The sequence below is a fragment of the Pristiophorus japonicus genome, chromosome 10 (genome assembly GCF_044704955.1).
Source record: "Pristiophorus japonicus isolate sPriJap1 chromosome 10, sPriJap1.hap1, whole genome shotgun sequence".
In the NCBI taxonomy this organism is placed as follows: Eukaryota; Metazoa; Chordata; class Chondrichthyes; family Pristiophoridae; genus Pristiophorus; species Pristiophorus japonicus.
This window is the reverse complement of record NC_091986.1, coordinates 42,138,714-42,153,402: the sequence shown is the minus strand read 5'-3', so window position 1 is coordinate 42,153,402 and position 14,689 is coordinate 42,138,714. Positions and strand designations below refer to the sequence as shown.

At 46.0% G+C, this 14,689-nt stretch overlaps 1 protein-coding gene across 1 annotated transcript in view; it reads left to right on the top strand.

Moving 5' to 3' along the window:
* The first annotated feature begins 3,678 nt into the window (after positions 1–3,678).
* Positions 3,679–14,689, top strand: part of LOC139274586 (solute carrier family 15 member 1-like) — a 74,239-nt gene continuing 63,228 nt past the window's right edge. The window contains exons 1-2 of the mRNA XM_070891267.1: positions 3,679–3,690; positions 4,307–4,483. Of these exons, the coding sequence (XP_070747368.1) occupies positions 3,679–3,690; positions 4,307–4,483 (189 nt within the window). The remainder of the gene's footprint in view (positions 3,691–4,306; positions 4,484–14,689) is intronic.

Genomic DNA, 14,689 nt, shown 5'->3' with positions numbered 1-14,689 from the left:
CTTCTACCCCTTTGTACTCTCGTCCTCTAGATATAAAGGCCAGCATCCCATTAGCCTTTTTGATTATTTTCTGTACCTGTTCTGTTGTACAGAAGGCTGAGTGGTCTGATCTGATAGAGGTTTTTAAGATTATGAAGGGGTTTGATCGGGTAGACATAGAGAAGATGTTTTTATTTGAGATGAAATCCAAAACTAGGTGCTATAAATATAAGATAGTCACCAATTAAATCCAACAGGGATTGCAAGAGGATTTCTTTACCCAGAGAGTGGTGAGAATGTGGAACTCGCTACCAGAGGGAGTAGTTGAGGTGAATAGCATAAATACATAAAAAAGCTAAACACGTGAGAAAGAAAGGGAATTGAAAGTTATGCCGATAGGGTGAGGTGAAGTAAGGTTGGAGGAGGATCGTGTGGAGGATAAACACCGGCATGGACCTGTTGGGCCGAATGACCTGTTTCTGTGCTGTAAATGCTATGTAAAAAATCAAGGGATTGGAATTCAAAAGTGAGGAAGTGATTCTTCGGTTGTACGGTCAGTGAATGATGGTGAGGAGGCTGAGTGCAACATTGGATGCCATTTTCAGTTCAAAAGCCTGGAAGACCAGTTGATGTTGAGCTGTGCATAGGGACTGAGCAAGATGGGTCATCAGGAGGGCAGGGCAGATCAGCCATGATCTTATTGAATGGCAGAGCAGGCTCGATGGGCTGCATAGCCTACTCCTGCTGTAGTTCAGTGGATCGCATCCTCGCCTCTGAGCCAGAAGGTTGTGGGTTCAAATCCCACACCAGGGACTTGAGCACATGTTGGCCTGGTCGAAGAAGCTAACGTTGGTGCGTCTGTCCTCCCAGGGGATTTGCAGGATCTTGCACCATCGTTGGTGGTATTTCTCCAGTGATTTGAGGTATCTACTGTACATGGTCCATGTCTCTAAGCCATACAGGAGGGCGGGTATTACTACAGCCCTGTAGACCATGAGCTTGGTGGCAGATTTGAGGGCCTGGTCTTCAAACACTCTTTTCCTCAGGCGGTCAAAGACTGCACTGGAGGCGGTGTTAGATCTCGTCGTCAATGCATGCGCCCGAGGTATGGGAAGTGGTCCGCATTGTCCAAGGCAGTGCCGTGGATCTTGATGACTGGGGGGCAATGTTGTGCAGCGAGGACAGGCTGGTGGAGGACCTTTGTCTTACGGATGTTTAGAATAAGGCCCATGCTTTCGTATGCCTCAGTAAATTCGTCGACTATGTCCTGGAGTTCAGCCTCTGTATGTGCGCAGACGCAGGCGTCGTCCATGTACTGTAGCTCGACGACAGAGGTTGGGATGGTCTTGGACCTGGCCTGGAGATGGCGAAGGTTGAACAGATTCCCACTGGTTCTGTAGTTTAGTTCTACACCAGCGGGGAGCTTGAAGACTTGAGGTGGAGCATGGCAGCGAGGAAGATTGAGAAGAGGGTTGGGGCGATGACGCAGCCCTGTTTGGCCCCGGTCCGGACATGAATTGGGTGTGTGATGGATCGGTTGGTAAGAATCACGGCCTGCGTGTCGTCGTGGAGCAGGCGAAAGATGTTGACAACCTTTTGGGGACACCCAAAACGGAGGAGGACGCTCCATAGACCCTTGCGGTTGACAGTGTCAAAGGCCTTTGTAAGGTCAAAGAAGGCCATGTATAAGGGCTGGCGCTGTTCCCTGCATTTTTCCTGCAGCTGTTGCGCTGCAAAAATCATGTCCGTTGTGCCCCGTAGGGGACAAAATCCGCACTGCGACTCTGGGAGGAGCTCCTCGGTCACAAGAAGACGACGGTTGAGGACTCTAGTGACGACTTTCCCAGTGGCTGATAGCAGGGAGATTCCTCTGTAGTCGCCGCAGTCGGACTTGTCCCCTTTTTTAAAGGTGGTCAGGAAGATAGCACTGTGCAGGCAGCGCATCTCATTTTGACAAAAAAGAACTGATAATGGCAAATGGTTTGCCCCGTTTGTTAAAAGAAAGAACTTGAATTTATACAGCGTCTTTCACGACCTCAGGACATCCCAAAGAGCTTTACAGCCAATGAAGTACTTTTTGGAGTGTAATCACTGCTGCAATACAGCAAGAACTTGCATTTATATAGCGCCTTTAATCCATCTCCGTAACATAGCCCGTCTCCGCCCCGCCGCAGCTCATCCGCGGCTGAAACCCTCATCCATTGTTACCTCTAGACTGGACTATTCCACTCCTGGCTGGCCTCCCACATTCTAACCCACGTAAACTAGAGGTAATCCATACTTGGCTGCCCCATGTCCTAACTCGCACCAAGTCCTGCTCACCCCTGTGCTCGCTGACCTACATTGGCTTCCGATTAAGCAATGCCTCGATTTCAAAATTCTCATCCTTATTTTCAAATCCCTCCATGGCCTCGCCCCTCCCGATCTCTGTAATCTCCTCCAGCCCCACAACCCTCCGAGATATCTCCGCTCCTCTAATTCTGCCGTCGTGAGAATGCCTGATTATAATCGCTCAACCATTCTGTTGCCTGGGCCCCAAGCTCTGGAATTCCCTGCCTAAACCTCTCCGTCTCTCTACCTCTCTTTTCCTCGTTGAAGACTTTCCTTAAAATCTACCGCTTTGACCAAGGTTTTGGTCACCTGCACTAATTTCTACTTGAGTGGCTCAGTGTCAATTTTTTTATCTCTCAATACCCCTGTGAAGCACTTTGGGATGTTTACAGTACATTAAAGGTGCTATATAAATACAGGTTGTTGGAGTAAAACATCTCAAGGTGCTTCACAGGCGTTGTCAATCAAAATTTTATAAAACAAATAGAGTCGCTGAGCATCTATATAGCGTCTTTCACTACCTCGGGTGGCCTAAAGCGCTTTGCAGCCAATGAAGTACTTTTGAAGTGTGGTCACTATTGTATTGTAGGAAAAACTGTAGCAGATAGAAACTTTTGTTAATGAACAGCTCCAGGACAAGTGAGTAACCATGGTGATTTTAACTGTCCCGCCCACCTGGTTTCCCCCAGAAGGATAGGGTTAAAATGGCCTGTCAGTTTCAACAAATCTTCCTGGCTTTTCATTCTGATTATCTGGTCATTGTCACGTTGCTGTTTGTGGGGGCTTGTTGTGTGCAAATTAGCTGCCAGGTTTCCTAGATTACAACAGTTACTTCAAAAAGTTCTTCACTGGCTGTAAAGCACTTTGGGACGTCCGGTGGAGGTGAAAGACACTATATAAATGCAAGTCTTTTCTTTCTGCCTTTGGTTGACTATACAACTAATTCTCAACTGATCACATGTAACTGTTAGTTACAAAAATGAAAGGCTGTCAGCTCATTGTCTCATCCAGTTGATAGTCATGGAATCTTAACATGAATCCAGCCATCAAGTCTGCATCGATGCTTTTCTCCACGTGATCCACTTACTCTATTCCTACTCTCCTGCTCACTCCTCATAATATTTCTCTTACAACCAACAATCTAACTTCTTCTTAAAAGGACTTATGGACTCAAAAATCACAGAATACTGCAGCACAACACTGGCTACTCACCGCAATAAGTCTAATGATCCATTTAGAGAAAGTTTAAACAGTCAACTGCTACAACAACAACTTGCATTTATATAGCATCTTTAACGTAGTAAAGCATCCCAAGACGCTTTACAGGAGCATTATAAAACAAAATTTGATACCGAGCCACATTCGGAGATGGTGGGACAGGTGGGTCACGGGAGGTAGCTTTTAAGGAGCATCTTCAAGGAGGAGAGAGAGGCAGAGATGTTTAGGGAGAGAATTCTGGAGATTAGGGCCCCAGCAGCTGAAAGTACGGCCGCCAATGGTGGGGCGATGGAATTCAGGGATGCGCAGGAGACCAGAATTGGAGGAGCGCAGAGATCTTAGTAGGCTGTAGGCTTCATATGAGCTGGGTCTCGAATATTCCTGTATTCAATCAGGTACAAAGACACACCTTTACCATATAATTATACTGAAGAAGTTATAAATTGATTACACTCAGTCACACTCACACTCAGCAGACCATTAATATCGGGACCACTGTAACCGAAGTCTGCAACTAATTCGAACATTCTATACGTAAAAGAAAACATTTCTTTAACAGAACAGTGATTAAAATTTTTTCTAACTGATGTAATCCACTCTTTACTATTCAATCCGTTACAATTGCTGTAACTGCAGGTATTGTGAAGTAAACGTTCTAATTCTCTGTCTTCTTGAGTTTCCGACCCCCAGCGGTTCAATATGTTCTTTGGCATTGCATCAAGTGGCATCTACCTGACTGTGGAAAAGTGACCAGGTATGTCCTGTCCACAAAATTCAGGACAAATCCAACCCAGCCGATTACCACCTCATCAGCCTAATCACAATCATCAGCAAAGTGATGGAAGGTGTCGTCGACAGTGCTGTCAAACGGCTCTTACTCACCAACAACCTGTTCATCGATGCTCGGTTTGAGTTCTGCCAGGACCACTTGGCTCCAGACCTCGTTATAGCTTTGGTCCAAACATGGACACAAAAGCTGAATTCCAGAGATGAGGTGAGAGTGACTGCCCTTGACATCGATGCAGGATTGGACCAAGTGTGGCATCAATGAGTCCTAGTAAAACTGAAATCAATGGGGATCAAGGGCTAAATTCTCCTGTGCTGGAGTCTTCATTGCTGGGTCAAAATCCTGGAACATCCGACCAAATAGCTCTGTGGAAGTACCTTCACCGCACGGACTGCAGCGGTTCAAGGCAGCTCACCACCACCTTCTTAAGAACAACTAAGGATGGGCAATAAATTCCAGCCTTGCCAGCAATGTCCATATCCCAACAATAATTATTTTTTTAAACGTTGAAGCATAACACTGCAGGTGTACATACACCCCCCCACCCCCCACCCGATATTTCCACTTGTGGGAGAAGACCAAAACTAGGGGCCATAAATATAAGATAGTCATCAATAAATCCAATGAGGAATTCAGGAGAAACACATGAGGGAGAAAGCAATGGAAAGTGAGATGAAGAGGGGTAGGATGGGGCTCGTGTAGAACACAAACACCGGCATGGAGCAGTTGGGCCGAATGGCCTGTTTCTGTGCTGTAAAATTCAATGTGAAATATTGAATTTTATCCCAACCTGGAGGGCTGCCTCTCCTGCAGGTTACAGGCTGTGTTGCTTGAGATAAAAGCGTACATTGTTCAACTCAGTTTCTGCTTAATGTGTTGTTCTTGTATATTGTACACTGTGGTCTGATTGCGACAATAGATAAGGGCTATAAACTGTTCACACAGAATCCACTTTAGAATAATTGTACATAGAACTGTAACTCCCCTTTTCAAATTGTACTGCACAATTTCAGGGCAAATGGAATGGATTTCTCTGGGAACTGATTTATAAGCAAAATTGTTGATGACTAGAAAATAAAAAATGTTAAACACCTTTGAAAATAATTACGGTAAAATGATTATGGAAATATTTAAAGCATAATAGCCATTCGGTTTAGTTTTAAAAAGCATGTGAAAAGCAAAATGTTAACTTTAATTGCAATATGTACATGGAATGGGTTTTATCTTTTCTCTATACAAATTATTTGCTTTTCATCAGTGATGCATTCAAATCCCAGTCTCTTAAGCAATTTAAAAATATGATACCTACTCCATGCTAAACTGTGCAAGGAGGCAACCTTGGAGCACTCTATTTATTACACACAGACCCTTTTACTATTATTTTATTGCTATTTTTAGACATTGCCCAGTAATGTTTCTGCAATCCTTCACTAGCTAATGAACTTCATGAACTCTAGGCAAAGATAATATGCAGGGGACATTTTCTGCAAGAGCTTCGATCTCCTCCTTTAAGACCCTTCTTAAATCTACCTGTTTGACCAAGCTTTTAGTCACCCCGCCTAATATCTCCTTCTTTGATTTGGCTTGTGATGTTTTCGTAGGTTCAAGGTGCTATATAAATACAAGTTGTTTTTACATAGGATTACACAGGATCTACGGCACAGGAATAGGCCATTCGGCCCAACTAGTCCATGCCAGTGTTTATGCTCCACTTGAGCCTCCTCCCGTCTTTCCTCTTCAAAATCTATCAGCATAACCTGCTATTCCCTCATATGCTTGTCTAGCCTCCCTTTAAATACATCTATACTATTCACTTCAACCACTCCCTGTGGTAGTGAGTTCCACATTCTCACCACTCTCTGGGTAAAGAAGTTTCTTCTGAATACCCGATTGGATTTGTTGGCGACTATCTTATATTGATGGCCTCGAGTTTTGCTCTTCCACACAAGTGGAAACACTCTCTCTGTATCTACTCTATCAAAACCTTTCATAATGTTAAAGACCTCTAATAGGTCACCCCTCAGCCTTTTTTCAAGTCTGTTCATCCTTTCCTGATATGTATACCCTCGCATTTCTGGTATCATCAAAAAGGCAGCATCTTGGTCAGTGCAGCACTCCCTCAGCACTTCACTGGAGTGTAAGGTCACTAGATTATGTGGGAAAGTCTCTGGAGTGGGACATGGACCTACAACCTTCTGATTGTGGTACCCACTGAGCCACGGCTAACAACATTAAGGCCTCCGCATGCCTCAATACTATTTAAATAAATACCTGCTGCATTTGCTTTTTACCTTCGAAACCTGATTTGGAGAAGCACAAATGAAATTCCAAGTGTGATGGACCTCTCAAAAGGGCAAAAGCTTTTGTTTGGGATTTTCTTGTTGCAACCTTTATTGTGCTGTATGGTTTTCACAGATCTTTGCAATATTCCTAAAAATAAACGAATAAAATATAATGTGTCTGAGATTATTTTACTTTTACTTACAAGACATTTCATCTCAATGATCCAATAAAAAAAAATCAATTATTGCCTGCTAAATCACCGCAAGGCAGTTGTATGTGAGTCATTGATAAGACTTTACCAGAACAAGAGCAGGTATATGAAAGGTATATGAAAAGGTGTTCTTCCGCCACCCACTCTCAGAGGAGCTCAAGTATTCCGGCAGAACCTGCAGAACCCCAATACCACATGGAAATACTAGGGGAGCGAGGGTCTAGCGAGAAGGAGGAACTGAAGGAAATCCTTATTAGTCAGGAAATTGTGTTAGGGAAATTGATGGGATTGAAGGCCGATAAATCCCCAGGGCCTGATAGTCTGCATCCCAGAGTACTTAAGGAAGTGGCCCTAGAAATAGTGGATGCATTGGTGGTCATTTTCCAATATTCTATAGACTCTGGATCAGTTCCTGTGGACTGGAGGGTAGCTAATGTAACCCCACTTTTTAAAAAAGGAGGGAGAGAGAAAACAAGGAATTATAGACCAATTAGCCTGACATCGGTAGTACGGAAAATGTTGGAATAAATTATTAAAGATGTAATAGCAGCACATTTGGAAAACAGTGACAGGATCAGTCCAAGTCAGCATGGATTTATGAAAGGGAAATCATGCTTGCCAAATCTTCTAGAATTTTTTGAGGATGTAACTAGTAGAGTGGACAAGGGAGAACCAGTGGTTGTGGTGTATTTGGACTTTCAAAGGGCTTTTGATAAGGTCCCACACAAGAGATTAGTGTGCCAAATTAAAGCACATGGTATTGATGTGGATAGAGAACTGGTTGGCAGACAGGAAGCAAAGAGTAGGAATAAACGGGTGCTTTTCAGAATGGCAGGTGGTGACTAGTGGGGTACTGTAAGGTTCAGTGCTGGGACCCCAGCTATTTACAATATACATTAATGATTTAGATGAAGGAATTGAATGTAATATCTCCAAGTTTGCAGATGATACTAAGCTGGGTGGCAGTGTGAGCTGTGAGGAGGATGCTAAGAGGCTACAGGGTGACTTGGACAGGTTAGGTGAATGGGCAAATGCATGGCAGATGCAGTATAATGTAGATAAATGTGAGGTTATCCACTTTGGTGGCAAAAACACGAAGGCTGAATATTATCTGAATGGTGACAGATTAGGAAAAGGGGAGGTGTCATGGTACATCGGACATTGAAAGTTGGCATGCAGGTACAGCAGGCGGTGAAGAAGGCAAATGGCATGTTGGCCTTCATAGCGAGAGGAATTGAGTATAGGAGCAGGGAGGTCTTACTGCAGTTGTACAGGGCCTTGGTGAGGCCACACCTTGAATATTGTGTACAGTTTTGGTCTCCTAACTTGAGGAAGGACATTCTTGCTATTGAGGGAGTGCAGCGAAGGTTCACCAGACTGATTCCCAGGATGGCAGGACTGACATATGAAGAAAGACTGGATCGACTAGGCTTATATTCATTGGAATTTAGAAGAATGAGAGGGGATCTCATAGAAACATAAAATTCTGATGGGATTGGACAGGTTAGATGCAGGAAGAATGTTCCCGATTTTGGAGAAGTCCAGTACCAGGGGTCACAGTCTAAGGCTAAGGGGTAAGCCATTTAGGACCGAGATGAAGAAAAACTTCTTCACTCAGAGAATTGTGAACCTGTGGAATTCTTTACCGCAGAAAGTTGTTGAGGCCAGTTCATTAGATATATTCAAAAGGGAGTTAGATGTGGCCCTTACAGCTAAAGGGATCAAGGGGTATGGAGAGAAAGCAGGAATGGGGTACTGAAGTTGCATGATCAGCCATGATCATATTGAATGGTGGTGCAGGCTCGAAGGGCCGAATGGCCTGCTTCTGCACCTATTTTCTATGTTTCTATGGCAAAGTTACTCTGTACCTGTGCAAGCAGCACAGTGGATCAGAAAGTTTACTCTGGTATCTTAACCTCCAGGACACAGGTCTTTCTCTCTCTCCCTCTCTCTCTCTATTCTATCCCTCTCCCTCTCTTGCCCTCTCTTTCCCTCTTTTTCCCTGTCTCCCTGTATGCCTCTCTCTCCCCCTTCTCTCTTCCTCTTCCTCTATTTCCCTCTCTTTCCATTCTGTCCCTCTCCCTCTTTCCCTCTCTTTCTCTCCTTCACCCCCGCTCTGTCCTTCTTCCTCTATTTCCCTCTCCACTCTTTCTCCTTCCCCTCCCTCCCTCTATCCCTCTTCCTCTATTTCCCTCCCTCTCTTTCTCTCTCTCTCTTCTCTCCCTCTCCATTCTTCTCTCCCTCTCTTTCTCTCTCCTTCTCTCTTTCTCTTCTCCCTTTTCTTTTCTCTTTCTCTTCTCTCTCTCTTTTCAAAATATGTTTACTAGCCCTTAAATGTAGTAGTTGTCCCTGTGTATCAATAGTTAGCACAGCGACACTCTTCACCTGTTGTTTCCTCTCCCTCCCTTGTTTTGGTTTATCCTAACAAGGGGTTTCTCTGTCCTCCTACTGTGTCTGTGTCTGTGTCTGAGGGTATTCAACCAAAACATTAACCATATCATTTCTCTTTCAGACACTGACAGAGCTGCTGTAATATTTCTAGCAATTTCTCTTCTGCTGATTGTGAACTCCGTGATGTTATGAATAAACTTTTTTTTGATGAATCAACTTGTGAGTCGAAATGAGATGACGAACCCATAAGAGTGCGTCATGGACAAATGGAACTCAGCCAAATAACCAGTGGTAGTCTGAACACTTAACTCTTGAAGTACAATAAATGGCATTCGCTTTTTAACGCCTTGAGAAATTCATGAAAAGGAAACGTTTTTATTGCTTGGGCCACGAAGGTGCATTTTTCTTGTCATGAGCCACATAATATTCTGTGAAAATTGTCTTACCCTTTGAACCAGCAAATCCCAATGATTAAGGTGCATTACAAAAATACCTGAGCTCCTCCTCGAGTAATTGAGATGATTAGGGACGCTGTAATGGTTGATGGAGATGTTGGTGCATGCTCGCTGCCATTTGAAGTGAATTGTTTCGCTGAGTGCTGCCAAGTGAAGTCTCCTCCCTGTAGGGCAGGCTGAGCTGCACAATCTCAGGCGCGGTTTTATGGATGCCAAACGTACAATCTCGTCAAGCTGAGTGGGAGAACAATCTTGGTCACCTGACTGATTAGAAATGACCACGTTCAAGGTTGAAACTTTAAAGATTGATTCCAAACCGCTGGTCAATCTCTTTTCAAGCTTTGGTTTCCAGAGTGGAGCAGGCCACCTCAACCAACAAGCAGAATGAAAGGTGGGTGACTTCCAATTTCCATCGAAACTCCCTCCTATTCAAATCAACCTGGCGTATTCAAATGTACCATCTATCAGAACTAAGAATTCATCAGTTAAATTCTTAGTCAAATCACTCACAAAGCCATAACAATGCACTGTTGAAATGTTAAAGAAAGTCCTCATTTCATTTATGTTTTCAAACTGTTCTACAGGTAAAGAAAAGAAAGATGTTGAACAGATTCGCTCAAAGGTTGGTAATTTTATTTTTTTAACTTCAATTAATTTCATTTTCAATGTCGAGCGCTTTGCTTCTTTTTGCAGGGTGCTAAATACATCATCTGCCTTTCGCAAGCTCAGAGCTAAGGAACTAGTTGTTCTGCTTTAAATCTGCTGCAGAAATATTCCAGTCGTGAGTTTTTTATTAGTTGCTGGGAGTGCGGAGCTTCGCTTGTCAATAGTTTAACTGCATAGCATCTCTTTCAAAAACAAATGATTTGTGGAATTTCACCCTCTAGCTGTTTACAGACTATGTACTTGCAAGGTATACATTTACTCAAGGGACTGATGGTGCAGCTATTTAAGGCTTTCACTGTTATTATTGGAGTCCATTGTATGGCACTAAGCTATCGTCATTTTGTCACGGTTACCTTTAATATTGCTTTTTGCTGTTCCTTAACTCTCCACCAAGCGATATGTTGGGATCTGATTAAAGCTCACACAGAAATATGTGTGTTTTAAGCAGGTTGAGATGTCCTTTGTACTCTGAAAACTACCTTAGCCATTAATATGTCAGTGTTAGGCAGCCAGTTGCCCATTTATTTATTTTGCTAACATTATTATCAAGGCTTCAATAACAACAACAACTTGTATTTATATAGCGCCTGTAAAATATCCCAAGGCGCTTCACAGGAGCATTATAAGACAAAAAGTTTGACACCGAGCCACCTAAGGAGATATTAGGACAGATGACCAAAATCTTGGTCAAAGACGTAGGTTTTAAGGAGTGTCTTAATGGAGGAGAGTGAGGTAGAGAGGCAGAGAGGTTTAGGCAGGATTAGTTCGTGAAGAACTAAAATATAAAGGTTTAACATTAACAAGCCTGAAGACAGATCAGATCTTTTCCCCACTGGTACCAAACCTGCCCTGTGAAAGAGCGTCCCGGTGAAAGTACAGTGGGCACGCTTGTGCCAATGAAACGTGTCCATTTTACATAATGGCCGATATAGCGTTCTGATTTTCTAAAATTACTGCCTTTATGTATTGACTGCTATAATGGTCAAATGTCCTGAGTGGAACCATGGAGTTTTGTGATAGGAGTGCTTCTCGATGACTGAACAGTCACTGGGTACGCATCTCTGTCACCTAAGGGTAATGGGGTAGGGGTGTGGGTAATGGGGTAGGGGTGTGGGTAATGGGGTAGGGGTGTGGGTAATAGGGCAGGGATGTGGGTAATAGGGTAGGGGTGTGGGTAATAGGGCAGGGATGTGGGTAATGGGGTAGGGGTGTGAGTAATGGGGTAGCATTGTGATAGTCCTTCCTTTTACTGTGAGTTTGGTTTGGAGAGTTACTCTTTGCTTTCCCTACGACGGAAACACTTGCATTTATATAGCACCTTTCACAACCTCAGGATGTCCCAAAGCGCTTTGCAGCCATGAAGTACTTTTTTTGAAGTGTAGTCGCTGTTGTAATGTTAGAAACGTGGCAGCCAATTTGCACATAGCAAGCTCCCACAAACAGCAATGTGATAATGACCAGATAATTTATTTTAGTGAATTTGATTGAGGGAAAAATATTGGCCAGGACACCGGAGAAACTCCCCTGCTCTTCTTCTAAATAGTGCCATGGGATCTTTTACATGCATCTGAGAGGGCAGGTGGGGCCTCGATTTAATGTCTTATCCGAAAGATGGCATCTCCGACAGTGCAGCACTCCCTCAACCTGGATTTTGTGCTCAAGTCTTTGGAGTGGGATTTGACACCACAACTTTTTGACTCAGAGGTAAGAGTGCCACCCACTGAGCCACAAGATTGCCAACATTAAAATGTGACGAACGAGACCCATATGCAGAGGCTGAAGATTAATCTGATTCACAGATCATCCTGCTGTGCGTAAACCTACTGTGAATTTGCTTAGCCTATTATTTAAATTAGTGGTCAGGATAAAGGAGCAGTCCTACTGAGTGTTAGCTATGGCGCAGTGGCTAGCATTCACAATTCTGAATCCAAAGGTTGTGGGTTCAGGTCCCACTCCAGTGACTTGAGCTTGTTTAATACCAGAATGTTGGACAGTGGCTATAAATGATATTAACTAAGGCATAAACATGCTAAGACTTTGCAATGATTTGTCTACACTGGGGATTCATTTATATATAGCTTCACTCTTGATATGTACCTTAAGGGTGATTTAATCGTGGTCTTTAATGTGACTGAAGCCTATGATAAGGTAGATAGAGAGAAACTATTTTGTCTGGTGGGAGGGGGAGTCCATAACAAGGGGGCAGAACTTTAAATTAAAACCAGGCTGTTCAGGGTTGAGGTCAGGAAGCACCTATTCACACAAAAGTTAGTGGAAATCTGGGACTCTCTTCCCCCAAAAAGCTGTTGGGGCTGGAGGTCAACAGAAAATTTCCAAAGCAGAGATTGATAGATTTTTGTTAGGCAAGAGTGTTAAGGGATACTGAACCAAGGCGGACAGATGGAGTTAAGATACAGAGCAGCCATGATCTCTTTCAATGGCAGAACAGCATCGAGGGGCTGAATGGCCTCCTCCTGTTCCTATATACATATCACCAGTTGCAATGTGAAGTGAGAATTTGAAGGAAATAATTTGTAAATTAGGACATCAACAATCAATGGTAGTGGTCAGATAGATGTGTACAATCATTTTTATCAATGAATGGTATTGGTATACTTTACCGAGTTGAAGTACTTATTACCACAGAGAGAGCTTTTGACGTAAATAGCATTAATTCCTGTTCTATGTCATTATTATACGTGTTCCACCTGGTTCCACAAAAATACTTCTGGCAGCGACTGGCTTGGGCTCATGCCCCACCTCCACCTCATCAACACCATGCCCCAACCCCCCTCCCCCTCCATCATCCTCCCTTCCCCCTCCATCAACCCACCCCCCATCTTCCCCTCTCCGCAACACCCCCATCACCATCCCCCATCTTCCCCTCTCCCCAACACCCCCACCCCCCCATCATCCCCATCTACCATCCTCCCCTACCCAACCCCCAACACCCCCACCCCCCCATCATCTCCATCTCCCATCCTCCCCTACCCAGCCCCCAACCCCCCATCCCTCATCACCCCCAATCCCTCTGCATCCCCATCCCCCATCATCCCTCCATCCACCCATCCCCCCACTATCCTCCATTTCCCATCCCGCATCATCCTCCATCCCCCCAACCCCCAACCCCCCCATTCCCCCAACCCCCAAACTCATCATCCCCTCATCATTTCTCCTCCCTCATCTTCCCCCATCCCCCCATCCCCAAACCCCATCCTCCAATATCCCCACCCCCCATCCCCCACGCCCATCCCCCAACACCCCCCATCCCCCCAAACTGACCATCTCCTCATCATCCCCCTCCCCATCCCCCATCATCCCCCTCCCCATCCCCCCATCACTCCCCTCCCCATCCCCCCCATCATCCCCCCCTCCCCATCCCCCCATCACTCCCCTCCCCATCCCCCCATCAACCCCCTCCCCATCCCCCATCATCCCCCTCCCCATCCCCCATCACTCCCCTCCCCATCCCCCCATCATCCCCCCTCCCCATCCCCCCATCACTCCCCTCCCCATCCCCCATCATCTCCCCATCCCCCATCACACCCCTCCCCATCCCCCCATCATCCTCCCCTCCCCATCCCCCCATCACTCCCCGCCCCATCCCCCATCATCCCCCTCCCCATCCCCCATCACCCCCCTCCCCATCCCCCCATCATCCCCATCCCCATCCCCCCATCATCCCCCTCCCCCATACCCCCATCACCCGCCTCCCCATCCCCCCATCACTCCCCTCCCCACCCACCCCATCATCCCCCCTCCCCATCCCCCCATCCCCCCATCACTCCCCTCCCTATCCCCTCCATCATCCCCCCTCCCCATTCACCCCATCACTCCCTTCCCCATCCCCCATCAACCCCCTCCCCATCCCCCCATCATCCCCCTCCCCATCCCCCATCACTCCCCTCCCCATCCCCCCCATCATCCCCCCTCCCCATCCCCCCATCAACCCCCTCCCCATCCCCCCATCAACCCCCTCCCCATCCCCCCATCATCCCCCGCTCCCCATCCCCCCATCACTCCCCTCCCCATCCCCCATCATCCCCCCTCCCCATCCCTCCATCACTCCCCTCCCCATCCCCCCATCATCCCCCTCCCCATCCCCCCATCATCCCCCTCCCCATCCCCCCATTATCCCCCTCCCCATACCCCCATCATCCCCCTCCCCATCCCCCATCACTCCCCACCCCATCCCCCCATCATCCCCCCTCCCCATCCCCCCATCAACCCCTCCCCATCCCCCCATCATCCCCCTCCCCATCCCCTCATCATCCCCCTCCCCATCCCCCCATAATTCCGCTACCCATCCCCCCATCATCCCCCTTCCCATCCCCCCATCATCCCCCTCCCCATCCCCCCATCATCCCC